The sequence below is a fragment of the Camarhynchus parvulus genome, chromosome 19 (genome assembly GCF_901933205.1).
Source record: "Camarhynchus parvulus chromosome 19, STF_HiC, whole genome shotgun sequence".
Lineage (NCBI taxonomy): Eukaryota > Metazoa > Chordata > Aves > Passeriformes > Thraupidae > Camarhynchus > Camarhynchus parvulus.
In genome coordinates, this window is record NC_044589.1 from 7,580,983 (window position 1) to 7,600,305 (window position 19,323).

Genomic DNA, 19,323 nt, shown 5'->3' on the forward strand with positions numbered 1-19,323 from the left:
GCAGATTTAAACCATTGGCAAGTAGTTGTGTCATGACTTTGTCTTTAAGTTACCAAAAATGTCTTTTCTTGGGTGCTTTTTGCACTCCAGATCTCTAGACTTGTATTTCTAACTAAAAAAATCAGCCAACCTTTACCAAGTGTTCAGCTCAAATGTCAGGGTCTCTGTAGTCTTAAATTAGGAATTATTCAGATCAAGATGCTTGTTGCTGCTTTTTCTTTTCTAGTGTAGCTTTTTCAGTACAGACATCTGTTGTTCCCTAGTACTTTGTAATTTTTATTTCTCTTTGGTCTTACTCTTATCCTCCATCTCAAATATCAGTACCTGAGTTGCTTTCCTACGTTCTCCACCATGATTACATAGATCAGAATCTTTGCATTAAACCTTTTAGCTCTTTCCTCCTGTTGCAAATTGTGCCTGTTCCACAGACAATGCAATCAGGGAGGCCAGACAGTCCAACAGGCCATTAAATGATTCAGAAAAAAAGCTAATGTTTTAATTACTCCTAGTCTGCATTTGCTAAGTGAGTAAAAGGCCTTATTGCAGCTGAAGCTTCTATATATAATTAGTGCTGGGTTATCAAAACCAATTTGTTTTTCTGGAGCCATCTCCTTGTCTTTTTGTAAAGCTAGGTGGAGTACAAGTGAACCTTCCCAAGGAGGTGCTGACCTGTGAAGGTGTTGGCTCTGTGACTAACACTCTGCAAACAGACTGATTAATTCGGAAAAGCCACGACTGGCCAAGCCTTGCTTTGCTTTGTTTGCTGCTACATAAAGACCAGGTAGCAGAGAGCACTGTAGGACTATCCTGAAAGAGATGGAAAATGGTGTGCTCCTCCGAGTTTTTGAGATTTATTCAAAGGAGTATCCAGTGCTGTTATCATGGAAGAATGGAACCCGTTCAGCTCATTCCCTTTGTGTACCAAGCAGATCAAGCCATGATACTTTGCACAATACAATAGTGCCATTCTTTATCCTGACTTTTGCCTAAGCTGGTGGTGGAGCAGAGGTTTCAGCCATGTCACTCTCAAATATGAAGTTCTAATCAGCTCAAGCAGTTTTGAAAATATCAGTAAGTGCTGGGTGGTGTCTCTTGCCACCTGCATCTCTTTGAAAATCCAGCATTTTGCATCCAGTCTCACTCACATTTCAGCCCCCAAGAAGATTCAAATCTTCCTCATGGCTTGATTTACTTGTGTGCATCCCTTCAGTGTTTGTTACCAAGCTGTCCTACCATTCCCAGAGGTTTAGGGATTGGGGGATTGAGCAGTGTGGCAGAATGTGCAGGGATTTTTGTAGGTGTGGTGTGAAGTAGCCCAGCAGTGCAGGTAAGGGCTGCTGTTCTATCTGCCCTACTTCTCAATGTTTGCTTTTCCTCATGCCACTGTGAAATGTGTCAGTGTGTTTCCTGTTAATTTGGATATCAGAAGATCTCTGGTCAGCCAAGTTGTTTTTTAACTGTTTCATTTGCTTTAAACAAAGGAGGAGGGGGAAAGGCAGGAGAAAATAGGGTGATTCAATAAAACATTTGTGTACTGAAACCTTTTAACTTTAAAGGAGTCAAGTGTACAGCAATCCTTCCTCTGTGCTGTACAGTCTCCATTTCCCCAAGGACATCCCTCACTGGCTCTTAATCAGTCTCAATATCAATCTCAGGATTGATGTTGGAACAGGGAGAAAGGGACCTGCTAAGTCCCCTGGGCTTTCACTTAAGCTTTGAGGTCTTAGTGGCTCATCTGCTTTTGAAAAATGGATTTTGAGCACCAAGTTAATTAGGTTCTTTAAAACTTTACTCTGAGTTGACAAAAGAAGTCAGAAAACACGTCCAGGCTCCCTGTAACATGTGCTGGTTTATCAGAGTGAGTCAGCCAAGAGTGTGGTTGGTGACTCCAAGCTAATGCCATCTTTTGTGACTTGGCTGTGACTAAATTCACATTGATGATGTCATGAATCCCATATTAATCCATTGTGTTAAATCATTCATTGTATAGCTGGAAATTAGCTAAAGGGTACTAGGGTGCTGAAGGAATTCTGAATGTAGCACAAAAAAGCTGCTGTTATCTGCCTTCTAACATTGATTTGTAAATCTGTGAAGAAAGTCTGACTGTTCAGTTCAATGTCTGGTGGCACTTCAGGTGTGTTCAGACATCCCACTTGCTCTGTCTGCCTCTGGAGCAAGGGATGAATCTCCTACAGGTGCTGCCAAATCTTAGAGTGCAGTGAAGGCATTTTAAATATACCTAAAGGTCATCTGAAATGGCACTAGACAGCTGTGTTTTGGCATCATAAACCAGGTGAAATTAAGATACTCCTGTGAGCCAGGTTTGTTTTACTGAGAAACTGAAAGTGGTGCCAGGACCTTTCCCAGGCAAGGCTGAGCACAGGGTGCCTGCCTGCCTTGCCTGGCTGTTGCTGTGTGTTCCTGGTGCTGCTCTGGATCCTCAGCACACCCTGGCAAAGCCTCAGGAAGTGCTCTCTGAAGTCACAGCCAGAGGATGAGCTGAAAGCCAGAATTGATAAGAAGGACATATTTCAAATAAACCACAAGTGCTAGAGCACAGTAAAATTGTATGGGGTGGTTTAATAATTCTTTTTATTCGGTGTACAAACGTGGGCTGTTAATATTCCCTTTACTTAGCTGTGGTGCTAAATGCTTCCAGCCCATTTGATTTATACTGACCTTTTCCTCAAAGAACCACTTTTCTATCTGAGGCTCAGGAGTTCTGTTCAGATGGGAAATTTTATTAAAACATCCTGGCATGTGAGGACAGAATTCCAGAATGACAGAACCACCTCTGTCTTCTGCTTCCAGGGAGGCTTTGAGTAGTTAGTCCTTAATTTCTTTTTGTAATCTCTTGTTGCACTGTCCTTTCTGAGGAGGATTTAGGGATGACAGACACGGGACAGTGAAATTGCTGATCTGTTGCAAAAGCAGGAGCTGGAATGAGAGAGCTTTACCATCCCTCGTGAGAGGACAAACTTGTCTGCAGGCAACAGTTTGCCTTCCTGAAATGTATGACTGGAACATTGCAGCGTGCTATGAATAGCTTTCTTTTAGTTCTTGTTAGTTATCCTGCCCTTGCAATTCAAATAAGGTATCCATTGTTTAAAAACATCACACTAAAGCTGCATCTGTCTCCATGCTTTAGTCTTACATGACAGAAATGCTTTGTGGGTGATCAGTGCTTAAATTACATCGATGGTGCAGGAGGCTTGGTACCTACTGAAACTATGGAACAGTGAATTACTGACGTGGAATTTTGAATATGTTGAAGGAAACAATGTGTTTTTATTGTTGTTTGCTTAAGAGATGACAGGATTAAAATTGAGGAATAAGGTACTAACTGGAACATTCCCTGTTAACTCCACTGTGGAACAGCAGAAGGCCATGGCATTAACCTTTGAGTTATTAATATGTTGATGGAGGGAAGGATTAAGAAAAGGGCAGGTTGTGGGACACAAATGGGACAAAGGCCAGAGGCAAATAATTTTGTATTGACTCCAGTTCTAAAAAATAGATTCAAGGCAGAAATTAGAACATTTTCAAAGGTGATTATGTAGTCAAATGCTGTCACTTCCCAAGTGAGATTATTCCTCTGCTCTGGGACTGGGGAAGCAGGTGTTTGAACTGTTAGTATAATTAAGGGTTAAGTGAAATAAATGTGAATTCAAGGCTGGTGCTTTACTGCAGTGATATGTGTTATCTCAGAGCACAAGGAATGTAAAGGCAGATAAACATATTGAATCTTCATTCCATAATGTCACACATGTCCCCCTGTGGCTGGTAAAATGGTTGGCTCCTACTTCCCCTTCCCCTGCTACCACTGTAATTACATTGGCTGTGCTGCCTGGATGTTACCTCTGAGCAACAATCCTGTGTGCTTCACCTTGGAGGATTGGGAAATGTTTTCCTCCATTCCATAGTCCATTTTCTCCTGGTTATGGATGTCCCTATGGAAGGTGCTGAGAGCTCAGATCAGAAATGGATCGTGATGTAGAAAAACTGAGGAGTAATCCTAATGCTTCTGTGAGAAACATTGTAATTGTGTTGAGAATGGGATTAAAAAGCCAAAAGATCATCTCAAGGGGTCAGCTTTTATCTCATTTAAGTGATACTTTGGCTTTTGACACCAGTGGGAAGTCAGGGAGTGCTCCTTGGCAGCAAGTGGTGCATGGAAAGCTGCACAGCAGGGTATGAACCCTGGTCCTAATCCTGATTTAGTGTGACCTTGGGTGAGGTGTTTCATTTCTCTCTGCATCCCTGTCCTGTAGCTTAAACTTAATTATGTGTTTCAGAAGATTTGAGTTAAATAGCTGGTAACTGTAAAGCACTTAGAGAATTGTAAGTTCTGTCTATTGTTATGGGTTAATGCCTCACGACTGAAAAGTACAGCTGAAAATGGAGAAGTTCTTACTGGGCACCCAGGTGAGGAACACAGTGTGAGGTGACCTCCGCTGAGATTCAGGGCTGGTTGTTTTTCTCTCCCCTGCTCAAAACCAGCAGCACTGGCCAGGCAGTGAAGTTCTGTGTGATTCCAGCCACTGCAAGCAGCAGCAGCATCAATCAGGGCTGTGTTGGATGCAGCAGTGGGAGGCACGTGTCTGTCTGGAGTGTCCCACAGCCCATCACCAGACTGGGGGCCACTTAATCAGGTCAGCAGGGGGACTTGCACAGCCCTCAGTGCAGCTCCTGCCTCGGGGCCTCAGGCTGTGGCTTGGCAGTCATTGGCAACCACTGCACTGCTCAATCCCAAGGTCATTCACAGGGGGCTTGCCCATAAAATAGACTTTAAAGTGGTGTTTGTACTTGATTTGGGGTTTTGTGATCAACATATGCACTTAGAACTTTTTTTTTTGGGACTCCTTGTGACTTTTTAGTATCATGTGGTGCTTGTGGGGAGTGGAATGAGGAAAATATGTAAGTCTATGTTAAAAAAACCAAGCTGGTTAATGGTTATTGATGGATAGCAAATGCCTTGTGATTTATGACAGAACAAGTCAGCAGAGCGTGGAGTCTTGCAAAACACAGGAGGCACGTTGAGTGAGCTCAAAGCCTGCACAGGTTGGCAAGCTGGTGGAGTACAGATAATCCCAGTTAAATATCATTAATTGTTATCCTTATGTATATGTCTTCCACTGCCCATGATCATGTTCCAGTTGTCATCTGGTGGTGATTAGAAACACATTGGCATCACTACAGGTGCAGCACAAGTCCTAGGTAAAGATGGTTTCCTTAGTGCCAAGCAATTTGTACTAATGTGTAATTGCCTCATTATTTATTGCAATGTACAGAATACCACCCACTATTTATGGAATACTGCTTAGTCATGAACTGACCAGTTGACAGTCATCTTATTGAACCAGTTTGGGCATTCAAAAAGTTTTTTAGAGCACTTGCTTTTGTCATAAAATTTTGTGTGAAAGCTAGAAAACCCTTTCAGGTTGAATAAAAGCCCAAGAGACACAGAAGGCTTTAAATCACCCCTTAGGCTCCATTCAAGAACGTCTCTGATTATTTGTAATGTGGATTTTACATCTTAAAACTGTAGTATGGTTGCAGCTTGTGTGAAAACTGCTTCTATATGCTGGACACTTGTCCTTCTCAATGGTCTGGATGCATTCAAGTGCTTTCCCACCTGGGGTTCACCTGTGCCTCTCTCTGAGCAGGGAGGGGCTGTGCTGAGCTGGGATTTCCCTGCTGGAAGTCACATCACATCATGGTCCTTTCACTTTTCCTCCTGTCCATCTCCTGGTGTTGTCTGCGTGGACACCACGAGCTTTGCTCATGTGCTGAGCTCACTCTGAGTAGGTTTTACAGGTGCCAGATCCTGGTGGTTGGGTTGGGATTGGGATGATCCATGAGCCAGGGCTCTGGCAAGAATTCCCATCTCCACTTCCGTGGTGCTTTCCACCGGAGACCCCGGAGCTGGGCTGTCCCCTCCAGCTGTAGGTGACTGAATGAAGCTGTGTGGGCCTGGCTGTCCCTGTATCTCTTCCCAAAAACACTGGAGCCTTTGTCTCTGGCCTCACCGTGCCCCTGCCATGACAGAGGCTCTCTGTGCTCTCCGGCCAGTGCCGTGCCGGCTTCAGGGGGCTTTTCTTTAGCTGCTCTTTGTCTGGGGTGTTTATTGTGCTGCTGCTGCAGAGTGTGTGTGTTTGGGGGGGGGAGAGGAGGGGCTCCTGTTTGTGTGGGCTTTATAAACCCAGTGCATTCTTCAAAAGAGATGCTGAGCAAACGGGGTGGTGTTAATGTTAACCCTTCCATGCCCTGCTCTGCTGTGGCAAGGAGAAGGCTGTGGGAGGGTGATGAGGTTGCAGTGTAAGGAAGGGAGTCTGCTCCCCTTTGCTCTTAATGCTCTTTGATTTTCTGTGGATGCTGCACGTGTGTGTCAGCAAAGAGCGTCCCAAATGTGGGGAGATGGAATTCATTCTAGGATTTCACCCCAGAGTCCTTCTGGAAGTTGTTTTTATTGCAAACACTGGCTCACCAGCCCTTTCTGTTTGCATAACTTGCTCTTGCATCCTGTTTATGTGGCTACATTGGACAACATCTCCTCATTGTGCCCTATCCCCACACTTCATGGTCCTGTACTTTAGGGCTTTTCCTTTTGAATAAGGTCCTGAATTTTCAGCAGGATTTTCTTAAGTTCACAGTGTTTTCAGTTACAGTGCCATGTCATACCTGCCCTTTGAATCAGCTTCTTTTCTTTAACCAGTTTGTTGCCACTTCCGTGGTTCAGATGGCTCTTATTGTTTCTTCAGTGCCTGGGGTCCTGTATTTCAAGAGAGCTTTGAAAGATGAAAATCAACAACTCATAAACTTCATTTCCCTTGTAGTCACATAATGCTTTGCATTGTTGGTTGGTGGGGAAAAAACCCAACCAACAACCGAACAGAACAGCATCAACTCTCCAAGCTCCTTTTGCTCTTCTTCCATAAGAGGATGGGAATTTAGAACATGGAAAATCTCTCATCCATCTCTACAAGAAGCTGCAGCCACACAATTGTCTTAGTGTTGGAAGTGCCAGAAGAGTTTTATATTTCACTGAATCTGTGTTCAGCATAAATGTTTCAGTCCTTCTTTTGTGATGATCTGCTTAAATAGAGTATAATGCAAATAGTTTTGTGTGTGATAAAAATACATTTTTATCTTTTCTTAAGTTACTGAACATCTCCTCAGAAATTATTAGGGTTAGATCCAGCATTTTACAAAGTAGTGTGAAGAATTTTTGCTTTCAAGTAATTAATATCCTTATATCTTGACATCAATACAATTAATAGGGGGTTGTAGCTCATGTATTGCAGCATTTACATATTATATTACCTCACTGGGAAAAAGTTTACCAGGCTGTGTTCCTTTGCAGGGGATGGGAAAGGAAGAAATGCAGAATAATACAATCCTTTGAAACATGAATCCACAGAGTTAGTCATGACTAAACCTATTCAAACATTCAGGTGTTTTTTCCCAGGGCTGCTCTAGATTCCAGCATTGTTGTTGTGAAACTTGTTTTCTTCGTGCACTAACTCCAATTTGCTTCATCCCTTGTTCCTCAAGGAGCAGTTTCGGCTGCGAAGCGCACGGGGATCCCAGCGCCCCGGGAATTGTCCTCATCCGTGTCCAGGGAGAGAGCTGTGCTGCGTGCTCAGGCCAACCCCAGGAAAACACAGCCCAGCCCCACCTCTTCTGCTGCACCAACTCCTACCAAACACGTGCGCCCCACCAGCAAGTCCAAGCAAGAGAATGAAACTGGTGACAAGGCTGTTCTGGAATCTCAGGTTAAAGAACTCCTGGCAGAAGCAAAGACAAAAGATTCGGAAATTACCAAACTTCGTTGTGAGTTGAAGAAATGCAAAGAGAAAGGGTCACTCAACACTGAAGGAATGGGGGCTTCCAACCAAAATTTAGAAACAGTATCACCTGTTGACATAGATCCATTAATAAGGACCCTTCAGGAGAAAAACAGGACTTTCCAAAAAGAGCTTGCTAGCCTGGGAGAAGAAAACCGTGCTTTGAAAGAGAAATTGCTTTATCTGGAGAACTCTCCTCTCTCAGACACAACCACAAGCAGTGGAGGAGACAGCAGCCTCCCAACCCCAACTACCCAAGAGTCGAGTTTTGGAAGCCCATCCAAGAGTGTGTCCAGGGGTGAGGCAGAGGAGCACAGGCAGCACGTGAATGGGGCTGCCCTGCGCAATTCCGGCTCCTCCAGCAGCGATGTCACCAAGGCCTCCCTGTCCCCTGATGCATCTGACTTTGAGCACATTGCAGATGTGCCTTCCAGGCCAGCATCTGCCAGCAGCAACCACTTCAAAAGCTCCAAGTGCTCCACTGCAGGAAGTTCTCCAAACAATATTAGCGACCTCTCTGTGGCGTCTCTTACGGAGAGAATACAAAAGATGGAGGAGAATCACCACAGCACAGCAGAAGAGCTGCAGGCCACTTTGCAGGAGCTATCTGATCAGCAGCAAATGGTGCAGGAGTTGACAACAGAAAATGAGAAGCTGGTGGAAGAGAAAGCTCTCCTGGAGACTTCCTTCCGTCAGCACAGAGATAGAGCTGAGCAGCTGAGCCAGGAAAATGAGAAGCTCGTGACTCTCCTCCAAGAGCGATCCAAGAATGAAGCTCAAGAGGAGAAGGTCCTTGAACTGGAACAGAAATGTGCAGAAGTTCTTGAAAAAGCACAATTTGAAAGAGAGAAATTGCTTAACATTCAGCAACAGTTAACCAGCAGCCTGAGAAGCTTAGAAAGGGAGCATCAGGATGCCCAGCAGATGATAAAAAGCCTGAGAGAAGAAAATGAGAAGCTGCTTAAACTTCTGGAAGTGGAACAGCAGAGCAACAGCACAGTGACAAAAAGTCTGGAGGACTGTAAAATTGCCTTGGAAGGTCTGAAAATTGAGAATGGCTCTCTCAAAACTCAGCTGGAGAATGAGAAACAAAAGGCTGCAGAAATCAACGTGGTGGGCTGCACCTCTGACAACTCTGAGGTGCAGGAGATGCTCAAAGTAGCCCATGCAGAAAAGGCCCAGTTAGAAGCCTCTTGCACTGAGCTGAAACAAGAGCTGCTGAAGGCAAACAGTGAACTGAAGCACATTCAGGGGCTGCTGTCTAAGGTAAAACAGCTCTAAAATAAAGTGGTTGTTTCTGTCCTTTCACAAATATGTCGGTCTTTACATTGATTGTGAGTTTCCAGGATTTAAATTGTATGAGTAGTTCTGAGTAGAAGCTAGGATTATATAACATTGTCTCTGTTTCTGCTGCTCTACCCATATTTTCTCAGAAATAACTATTGGCATATCTGTATTTATAAATTCATAACTATTTTGTCCTCATATCTTCTATAGAATTTACTCTTTGAGTAAATAGAATTGTGTCTGTCAGAATTGGAGCAAAGAGCAGATCAATAAAAAAGCACTTTGATATGGTGTGAACAAATAGTGTAAATCACTTGCTAATCAGATGAAGAGAAGGGCATAAATAGTTAGCTGTGAATATTAAATTCTGAATAATGAATCACAATTAATTAGCAGTGAAGTATAGATGTCATTGGTCATGAGAACACAAGGATGTGAATTAATGCTCAGGGAAGCTGATAGGGGCAGCAACAAGTCACAGCACAGTCAAGCTCCAGATGAGATAATTTTCATAAAACAAATATTTTTACAGAGAAAAAGAAATGCTCTGTTTTAGGATAGGTAAAGTAACATTTAAAATATTTTTAGAACAATTTACCTCATTAGTGAGTTCATAGCTTTGCTTCAAACAAGGTTAAGCAAGTTAGTGTCCCTGTTTTCTGTGTGATCCTGGCTGTTCAGAGGAGCTGCAGTGTGAGCCATCATTCAGCAAGTGTTAATAAAGCACAAGCAGTGATTATGTCCCAGTGCTGCAGAAGGAGTGAAAGTGTGCAGGTTTTCCTGTATGGGGAAGGGAGCATGAGAAGAATGATAAAATTGGCTGCAGAGGAAGAGAGCGTTGCCAAAAAGCACCTCCATGGTTTGAGTGATTTAGAAAATCCAGATGTCCTTTCAGCTAAAGTAGGTGACCGACCACAGCAAGTGGAGTTAGTAGAGGAAGCTCTCCTCCACTTTTCCCAAGTGCTTTCTGGAGCTGCAGGTCATGGAGAATAAATGAAAAACTGCTGAGTGCTCAGACTCTGTACCAAACTTTTTATTGCTTGGTTTGGAAACCACAGATTTCCCTCTTTTTACTCTTCCCTTCCCTCGAATTAAGCTGTTTTGAATCATTGGCTATTTGTGACACCCAGGCAAGACCACAGGCTTCTGTAAGGCTGCCCTGCAGTGAGGCTGTGCCAGTGCTGCTCACTGAATTGGCAGCCTGCACCTTTTCCATAACTTGTTCCTAGTCAGAGAGCTCCCCCCAAACCTGGAAGCATTGATCAGCGGGCTGAGCCAACAAACTGAAGTGCAGCAGATTCCCCCTTCAGTAATTCCAGATGTCCCATATTCAGAAATACACTTATCTGCAGTAGCTGCCTCTGCTGTGTGTGTTTTCACAGCCCATTGAAAATGCACATGGTAAAAGCAGCAAATTGTGAATGTGGATGAACTGATCATCAGCCTGGCCCTAAGGTAGTGATATCACTTTCATAATGTTCTGCAGAAATAGAAGTGGAGATTTCCGGGAATATAATTCTTCTCCCTTCATTAACTGCAGAGATTGGTTTGGAATTGTGGTCATCATATAGAAAATGTCATTTCCTTTGCAGCATCTTGTATTATCTTTATTGCCAGGAAAGAAAACTGACATTCATCTCTGCTTCCTGAGACTTTCATTTTCATTGAAAACTGGGTATACACAATGCTTAAATCCACAAGTAAAGTCTCTAATGAGTGAGATCTCTTAAGAAATAGGGACAAACTTGCAGCTTTTTTCTTCCCTCCCAGGCTGAGAATGAGTATGGTCAGCTGAAGGAGGTGTGTGACCGACAGGCTGAGCAACTGAGCAGGACCAGCCAGAAGCTGCAGGAGAAGACATCAGAGAATGAAGCAGATATCAAAAACCTGAAGGAGACCATTTTTGAGTTGGAAGACCAGGTGGAACAACATCGTGCTATAAAACTCCACAATAACCAGCTCATCAGTGACCTGGAAAGTAGGTGGAGCTGGAAAAAAGGATTGAAATGAGCTTATTTGGGGGGCTCAGTTACGGCTGCAACACGGAGGAGGAGGTCTGACCTTTACAAATATTCCAGTTTTGGATATTCCCTTCTATTCATGCATAAAAGTACTATTTTAACAGAGAGTGCTGTAGATGGGACCTTAGAGACAGTCTCCAAGCCTCATTCTTCAGTGAAGGAAGTATTACGCGTTCCAGAAATTGGAATTACTGGATTTCTATTAAAGAGTTTTTAGGGCAGAGCACTGGGAAGAGCAGTAAAGTCGAGGTTGCTGAGGATGGGGAGCTGCCACCTGGTGGAACCAGTGGTTGTTCCTCACATCAGTGATCCCCTGGGATCTGTGTGCTGAGCAAGTGAATCCATGTGGCATTGTTTAAATTTCAGTCTGGTTTAATACCTGAAAATAATGATATATTTTAGAGATGTTTGAGTACCAGATCTACTGTTGGTTTCATTCCTGATCGTTGACAGTGTCTTCATTCACTTTAGTCTATTTTAGTGGCATTACCAGAAGCAAAACCAAATCAGCTGCTCTGCCCTCCCATTCTCACTTTCACTGTTACCCTTATGTGTTTAATGAACTTTCCACATTTTTTATCATTCCTAGGTAAAGCAATGAAACTGGAAGAACAAAAACAAGATACAGAGAGGCAGCTGAAAGCTCTGACTAAGCAGATGAAGGTAAGGTTTAAGCTCCAAGACAAAGCTAAGCTGAGCTTTTATTGCAATACTGGCATTGTGTTTTTCTGGAACAGGAGCAGAAATTCTTTCTGCACCCTTTAAGTCTTCATTCTCTTCACTGTGGACTTCTTGGCAATATTGGAGTAGAAAGCTTAGCATGAGTTTCTTTGGCCATATTTTTGGCAGTATGAAGAGGCAAGTGTTCAGTTTGACCCAGCACCACCTTAAAACTGGGGAGAAAATCCTGATTGCTTGTGATCACTGCAATAGAGATCAATAACTCAGTGCTCAGCTCGAGTGGGTGCATTTTCACAGCATTTTGGGGTTCTCATTGCTCTTTGCAGGAGGACACAGAGGAGTGGAGGCGTTTCCAGGCTGACCTGCAGACTGCAGTGGTTGTAGCCAATGACATTAAGTGTGAAGCTCAGCAGGAGCTCCGTGTGGTGAAGAGGAAGCTGCAGGAGGAGGAGGAGAAGAGTGCCAGACTGCAGAAGGAGCTGGATGAAGTGAAGGGCAGCAGCAGGTTGGTAGTTTATCATTTACCAAGGCCAGGACTTGCTCTGTGTGCCTGCTAACACGCATGCAAACAGTGCTTTGTCAGTAACTATTTGCTAGCTTGGATGTGCATCTCGTCTGTTTGTAACTCTTCTGGCAGATTTTGTTGTCTCTCTTATTCTAAGATGTTTCTGTTCTTTTTCTTTTTGGCAGTCTAGTTCTGTCAACTAAACCATGAAGGTTTTAATAAGCAAATATTAAGTAGTAACAATTGCCAATATCCTCTGATAGCTTTGCTCTCAATATGGTTATGCCTTTATAACTCTGTGCAGCTGTATTAAACCATCTGTGGAAGGATTGATTTGGTACAGGTACTCCAGAAGAGAACTTCTGAACCTCTAAGGGAAGTCAATGGAGAAAGGCAAAGTAACACAAGCAGTCATCTGTTCATCAGAAATATGTGTAAATTAATTTTACTCCTTCAGATTTTGCCTTTTAATCTCTCTCCTGGTAAATTCACAGCCATTGGCAGAACAGCCACAGGAACAGGGAGAATCCTGTCATTTCTTTCAGGTGAAGTAACAGTCCAGCTCTACATTGCACTTACTTGCTCACTGTTTTCCATTCAGGAGTTTCCACAGCAGCTGTACAGTAGATGGGACTAAAAACATGGGAGAGCTTTTTTTGTGGAGGTGTAGGGATCAGAATGCCTGGATTGAACAAACAGAAAAACTTCTTTTCAGAAAATAAAGGAATGTTTTTAGGCTCCAGTTTCATTAGCAGAGTCCCAAGTGGATGCAAAGAAAAGCTGTTACAGACCATGTACTCAGACAAAATGATTACCAGACAGTACTTAAAGTTCTGGGCTGTGTTTCCATTTCTAATTTGTTCTTAATGAAATTTCTCTTGTTGAAAGCAGGGTTCCTATATGAGGATGGGGAATCATATTCTCATAGCTTGCCCTCTGTATTATTTTGGCTTTTAAGATCTATTTGATAGTACTCAAATGAGTAGAAGATGACCTGCTAATTTGCAAACTGGAATATTTATCTTCCATCTATTAGGAACATGATCAGCTCTTTGGTATAAGAAGCCTGAGCTGCAAATACTCCTTTTAAAATTGGAACCCCAGAATCTGTACAGCTGTAGTTCCAGGAGGAAGTGTTCAGACATGTATGTAATGAAGTCAGTTTTGGCTTTTGTGTCTCCCTCTGTGTCACACACACATGGATGTGTCTGTCTCTGTGTCATGGTGACTCTGTGTATCTTGCTTTGAGTATTGCCTTGGTCATGGAGCCAGATGTGCTGTCTGCAGTGGGCAATATTGGTTCTCTTTCAAAGGCAGGTAACAAAACCAAATTTTGCATCTGTCAGGATAATTAATTTGACTCTCAGAGTGTGCAAGATGTCTGTACTGAGCGGTATGGGGAACATAATGAAGCCTGTGGAAGTCCCTGTCTAAACAAACCAGTGATCAGCAGCTAAACACTGCAACTTTAAAGCTCTACTGACCTATGAAACAAATTCCTGAAGTTGCCAAAGCTCCTGCTGAGAGCCAGTTCTACACTTCCAGATATTTTTCCATTCCTGAGGTTTCTGTCTCCCCCAGCACCTTGGCTTCTTTCACCCGGGAAGTTCTGGGGTATTCTCATCATCACTTTGTCAGCTTTCACAAATGCCACTGCTCAGAATCAGCAGTGGATTCTGGTGCCTGTGGTGATTTTGATGTGTGCTCAGCACTGGTGGAAGCAGTTTGTAGCTTGATACTTTAACAGAGCCTATAAAGTATTCCTCATGTTTGCTAATGCTGAGCAGCTGCACGCTCAGCTGAATGTCTGACAGTCCCTAGTGAAAGTTTCTTGTCTGATTTTTAAGCTCTTATTGGAAAATGTACCTTCCAAAGAGCTTGCTACTCAAAGGTTTTTGGCAAAATCTCAGCCATCTCTTGAGGGTCATTAGACTCCACCTCATAAATTCATCTTGAAGCCAATTTATCTCCTACGACATCCTGCCATTTTAATGTTTGCCTGTGGCTGCCTGAGTTCCTGCCTCCAAGTTTGATTTCACCGTTACGTTCTTCTAATCAGACAAAAAGTCATTTTTGGTTTAGGAACAGCCCAAGAACTTGCAGAAAAAATCCTGATGAGGTCATCAGAGTTCAACTGAATGAAGGTAAGAGCCTCCCAAGGGCATCTTTAACACAGAATAAATGTCTAATTCTATGACTGAGAATGTTGGGGGGGAGGTTGGACAAGCATCAACCAAATGGAATAAGGGAAAAAGGAGTTAACTTGTCCCAAGTTAGTACTGGTGAAACTACAAATTGATTAACCCGTGCTTCAGGCAGTCTTCTATGATATTTTACATCCTTATTAATGTTATTTCTCTGCAGTAAAATGCAGAAGCTTACAATCCATTGTTGTGTAGCTGTCTCCTATCAGGTAGTGGAAATGGAAGTTTAATATTCTCCATCCTTGGAGGTTTTCAAGACCAGGCAGGATAAGATCCTGAGTAAAACTTTCAAGGTTTTGCTTTGACTCTTTGGCTTCAAATTGTCAAAATTGTTTTGGCACTAAAGCATTTTATGCCTTGATATAAGAACATGGAGGGAAGACAGTTGGGCCAGATTTAATTAAATCTGTAATTAAATGAGCAACTTCATAGAATAATAAAAAAAATTAACCGGACCTTCAAATGGAAGCCTAAACTGAAGATTGTGATGCATCCCACTAATTTGCTTCTGTTTTTCCTCCTAAAGTCTCCAATGCCACAGCATGGCAGTGTCACATGCATTTCTCCTGGAAATGAGCTTGTAGTCTGTGTATTAAACCCTGCTGTCAGTCTGTATGTGCTGATGTGCTGCTCATTTGTGCCTGTGTTTGCAGCTGTTCTGTCTCACAGAGCTTTGAGGATTCACTCTGCTCTCACAGCAAGCAAAGGAGGATGGCAGAGCAGGGCTCTCAAAGCAGTGTTTGTTTGCTCCTCAGAGTTGTTTGGTGTGGGGGTTTGGGTTTGTTAGGGAGTTCCTGGTGGGGGTTTTTTACATTGGATGAGGTTATTCCATCCCCTCTAGTGCAACTCTGGCTGAGGTAGAGCAGCTCAGCTGCCTGGCTGGGTCCCTGTACCCCTTTTGAATGAAAAGTCTGAAATGAGCAGAGGAGAGGAAAGCCAGGAACACCACCATACCTGCCCTACATTGATTCCCTGGCTGTAAATAATTAATTTCCTCCTATCTGAGCAACACAGATTTATTCTGTGTTTGTGCTGTTGTTGCTCACCACATCTCAAAGCCAAATTAGTGGAGTGTTAAGGTGCTCCTTTATCTGTCCCAGCCACCCCACTGGTGTTTCCCTGGCTCCCCCTAATTTAGAGATGATGGGATGATGTAAAATAGAGAGCTGTACCTCAGGGTGGGCATGGTGTGCCTTTCCATAACCTCCCCAACTGCTGTGTGTCTCCACAGGTGCCTGATCTCTGCCAGCTAACACAGCCCTGAAAGGAGGCACAGCCAGCCCTGTGAGACACTGCAGGACTTGCCTTCAACTCCCAGCTGAAAAAGGGAAGTTTCAATACAAGAAAGCACCTCTGTTTTTTTTATTACCCTGCATCATTCAAGTGTATTGCAAAGTGTGAATGCTCAGGTCCACCTCTTCCCCATGGGCAAGAGCCTCTCTCTTTGTTTCAGAAGGCTTCTCTCTTCAGAGGACACCAGGAGGCAGAAGAAGTTCTGAATTACTCTAAAGCCAGCTAAGCCATAAGAAGTAATCACAGAGATTTGGGGATCTGAAATAACTGAGAGCTTTTTTTTGGAAGGATGGGGCTATTTTCCTCAAAACAGGCATTCAAACATGCCATTTGAACCTTAAGCAAAAATTACACTGAGTGTGTATGTCTGATTTGTAAAATTTAATGGCATATACATGAATCCTCCGTGTAATATTCTATTCTATTCTATGATCTATTTCTGTGTGTCTAAATACATGTAAGAGAGCAGATGATTTATACAGACACACAGACTTGGGGATAGGTCACTGAAATCCAGCAGCAAACACGGATTTAGTCATTCTCAGCTGCTCTGCTGGTTTGATTTCCACCCCTGCATTGACGAGGCACTCGCCACTGGGTGGCACGGCCGATCCGGTGCTGCTGGGAAGGGACAACCACGAGCGTGTCCGTGCTGTGACCTTCCCGGGGACAGTTCCCTGCGAGGTTTGTCCTCCTGCAAGAACTGCAGATGGAGAGAGCAGAAGGAAAAGAAACTAACGTTTCAAGCCCCTTGTAAACACCCTCTCAGAAAGGAGTTGTTCTCATGCCTTTAACTCAGGTGAAGTATTTGATGATCAGGGAGAACTTGAAGTTCAGCTCTGCAGCCGGAGACACCTGGAGAGAGCTTTCCATGGATGCTGAGGAAAAACTCGGAGATCACCATCTCTACCAGGAGATTCTCACTCTTTGTTCCAGGACTGGAATTCTCTGTTTTGGCTGTGGGATTTCTGTCCTTTTCTTCTGGATATGAAGACCTAGCAAGGGCCTGGTGTGGGAGCAGGCTGAGCTAGTGGAGAATTCCACAGGATGTCCTGGCTTTGGCATGGCCCCACCTTTGTGCCGTGCTACTGGAGTGTTTGCCTATATGCACACTTGTGTTGCCTTTCTCTGCTGTGCTGGCAGCTGTTGAATGTTGGTTTTTATGTTTAAGAAATATATATTGAAGTGCCAAATAAATGTTTAAGTGTTTGGAATTGTCTGCTGCCTGCCTTTGGCCTCTCTTCTATTCTGTGCAGCAGTAGCTGTGTGTCTCTTTGTGTGCCTTGGAGTTCAGGAGGAGTCACAATGACAGGAACTGTGTCAAAGATGAGACTGGGGAATCATCATTTCTGAAAATATGGTCCTGTGGTCTTAGGCCTCCTGTAACAGTCATCAGAGCAGTGTAGGAATTTTACAAACATGAGAAGGCTGAGTTTGCCAAAAATCTGTACATTAAGCCCTGAAAGACTTGCACCTTGTTGTCAGTCAGTTGTCCGCATGTTTCAAACCTAGAAAACAAGGAGACTCACTCTTGCTGTTAGAGAAAAGCTCTCTGCATCTATTTCTCTCACCAGTGAATGAATGAAACTCAGCAGCAGTTTTGTGAAAGGAACTGCACATTTTAATTCCTTTGTGGCTCCAGTGCTCTGCTTCCTCCTGGAGCTGCTCCACTTCAGCCAGCTGCACGTGCAGCATTTATCTGTGTGAATCATTCATTCTTGTTTCCAGGAAAGCATACTGCACTTGGTGACATTTTGTTCAAATCCCTCTTTTTTGTAGCAGAACTTGTGTAGTCTCTTGGATGGCCTAAGATGTGCTAAGCTGAAGAAATTCTGTGCATGAGGTTGGAGTCATTTTGGGTTTGAAGTTATGGCTTATCATTAATCTTTCTAGTTTGTGCTCTCTACTGTCCTCCTGAATTAGCCACTGCAAGTTAAGCTCTTGCTGTTCTGCTTTCCTCTTAAGAAGCTCATCTCTGTACACACATGTGCATCCCCCTATCATACAGATTTTTCTTTTTAAGGTTAAGTGTTCACCAGTTTCATCTCTCCATCGCTTGTTGGCTGGCATGTGTTGTTTTAGTTGAAGCAAGTGGCTCTCAGGACTGTTGTTGTTACCTTTTATGCCAAAGTTTGCAGCAGGGGAGGCCTTGGTTTTCTGTTGTGATTGTGTTTAATCAAGGAGGTTGTTTCAGGCTGCCTATTACAAATATACAGATGAAAGAATACAGGAAGTATCTTTAAAAAAAAGGAAACTGGTTGCAACTGCAGCACTTGAATCTTCATAATGACAGAATAATGGCACCTGAGTTCTCAATTGACTCTCCTGTGGCACAGGGGCTGGTCTAGTTACTCTGTATAATATGTTTGCATCCTTCTGCAGTCAAAGGCCAGACTGAAAGTGTGATAGATTGCACTGGGTGGTTTGGGGTCTTGAGGCAGAAATTTGTCCTTCCTCTATACTTCACAGGGCTCTTTTAGCTTTTGTGGTTTGTGTAACTCAGGTGCAGATGCTGTCACGTGCTGATTTGTTGTTCATGCTTTATGAACCACAGAACAAGAAGTCAAGGCTGGAACTTAAGGCTAGCAAAACACTGGCTCCCTCAGAGCTCAGTGAATCTTATCCAATCTGCCTTTCCTCCTGATTGGATTAAAGGAGAATGGAACTGAAATGGCTTTTTCTCCAGCCATCTGCCTCTGCAGGCTCCCCTGGCACACAAGGAGCTTCAATGAATTAAAGAAATAGCAAAGTCTGCTTAAAGACAGCACTTCCTTAAGCCCTGCCAGAAATAGAAACTTGAGTCACTCTTATTCTCTTATTCACTGACACCCTTTAGCCTTTTTCATTTTCTGATGGCTAAAGGGAAAGGCTCTGACTTCTATGTTTGGCTCACAGTTGTTCAGCCCCATAGGCACTTTCTGGATGGAGTCCTCCAGGCACCTTGTGAAATAATTTCTGGTTTTGTGTTCATGTAGCTCCTGGTGTGTATCAAACGCTGTAAATACAGGGAGGAGTGGTGATAGCTCAGGACCTGCTGCTCAGCAGCTCATGTGCAGGTTCTGAGCAGGTAGGAGAGGTACAAATAATCTCTTTTTACATGACTAGACTTTATTTGCTTGCAGCTTTCCTTAACTAAAGCTAGATAATTGCACTCCAATTCTACCTGAGAAATACAGGTAAGTCACTAAGCAATATCATGTAAAATACTTGACTAGAAGCAATTTTCATTGTGTGATTATATTGGATGTTTAACACAGCTCTGGGCCTTCCTGTATGAACTCCTGTAAGTCCAGCACCTGATCTTGACTTCAGAATTTCTTTTCAAAGGAGTAACTTCTTTATCCTTCCTGTTAAAATATAAAACATTTTCTATTTGCTTTGTCTGTCTTCATTCTAGACATTGGATTTTGGCCTTCCTGTGTCTGCTAGGATGAAGCACTTACGAGTTTATTCCCTTTATAAGTGCTTATGAATTGTGATTGAGG

At 43.3% G+C, this 19,323-nt stretch overlaps 1 protein-coding gene across 2 annotated transcripts in view; it reads left to right on the plus strand.

The window, feature by feature from the left end:
• SPECC1 (sperm antigen with calponin homology and coiled-coil domains 1) overlaps positions 1-19,323 on the plus strand; it is a 52,580-nt gene that overhangs the window by 10,765 nt on the left and 22,492 nt on the right. Inside the window, exons 2-6 of one of the 2 annotated variants that reach the window (XM_030962479.1) lie at positions 7,555-9,113; positions 10,905-11,112; positions 11,745-11,818; positions 12,163-12,341; positions 15,777-17,923. In XM_030962479.1, the coding sequence (XP_030818339.1) occupies positions 7,555-9,113; positions 10,905-11,112; positions 11,745-11,818; positions 12,163-12,341; positions 15,777-15,798 (2,042 nt within the window). In that variant the 3' untranslated portion in view covers positions 15,799-17,923. Of the gene's footprint in view, positions 1-7,554; positions 9,114-10,904; positions 11,113-11,744; positions 11,819-12,162; positions 12,342-15,776; positions 17,924-19,323 lie in introns of those variants that run through there. The other variant, XM_030962478.1, reaches the window with a different exon arrangement.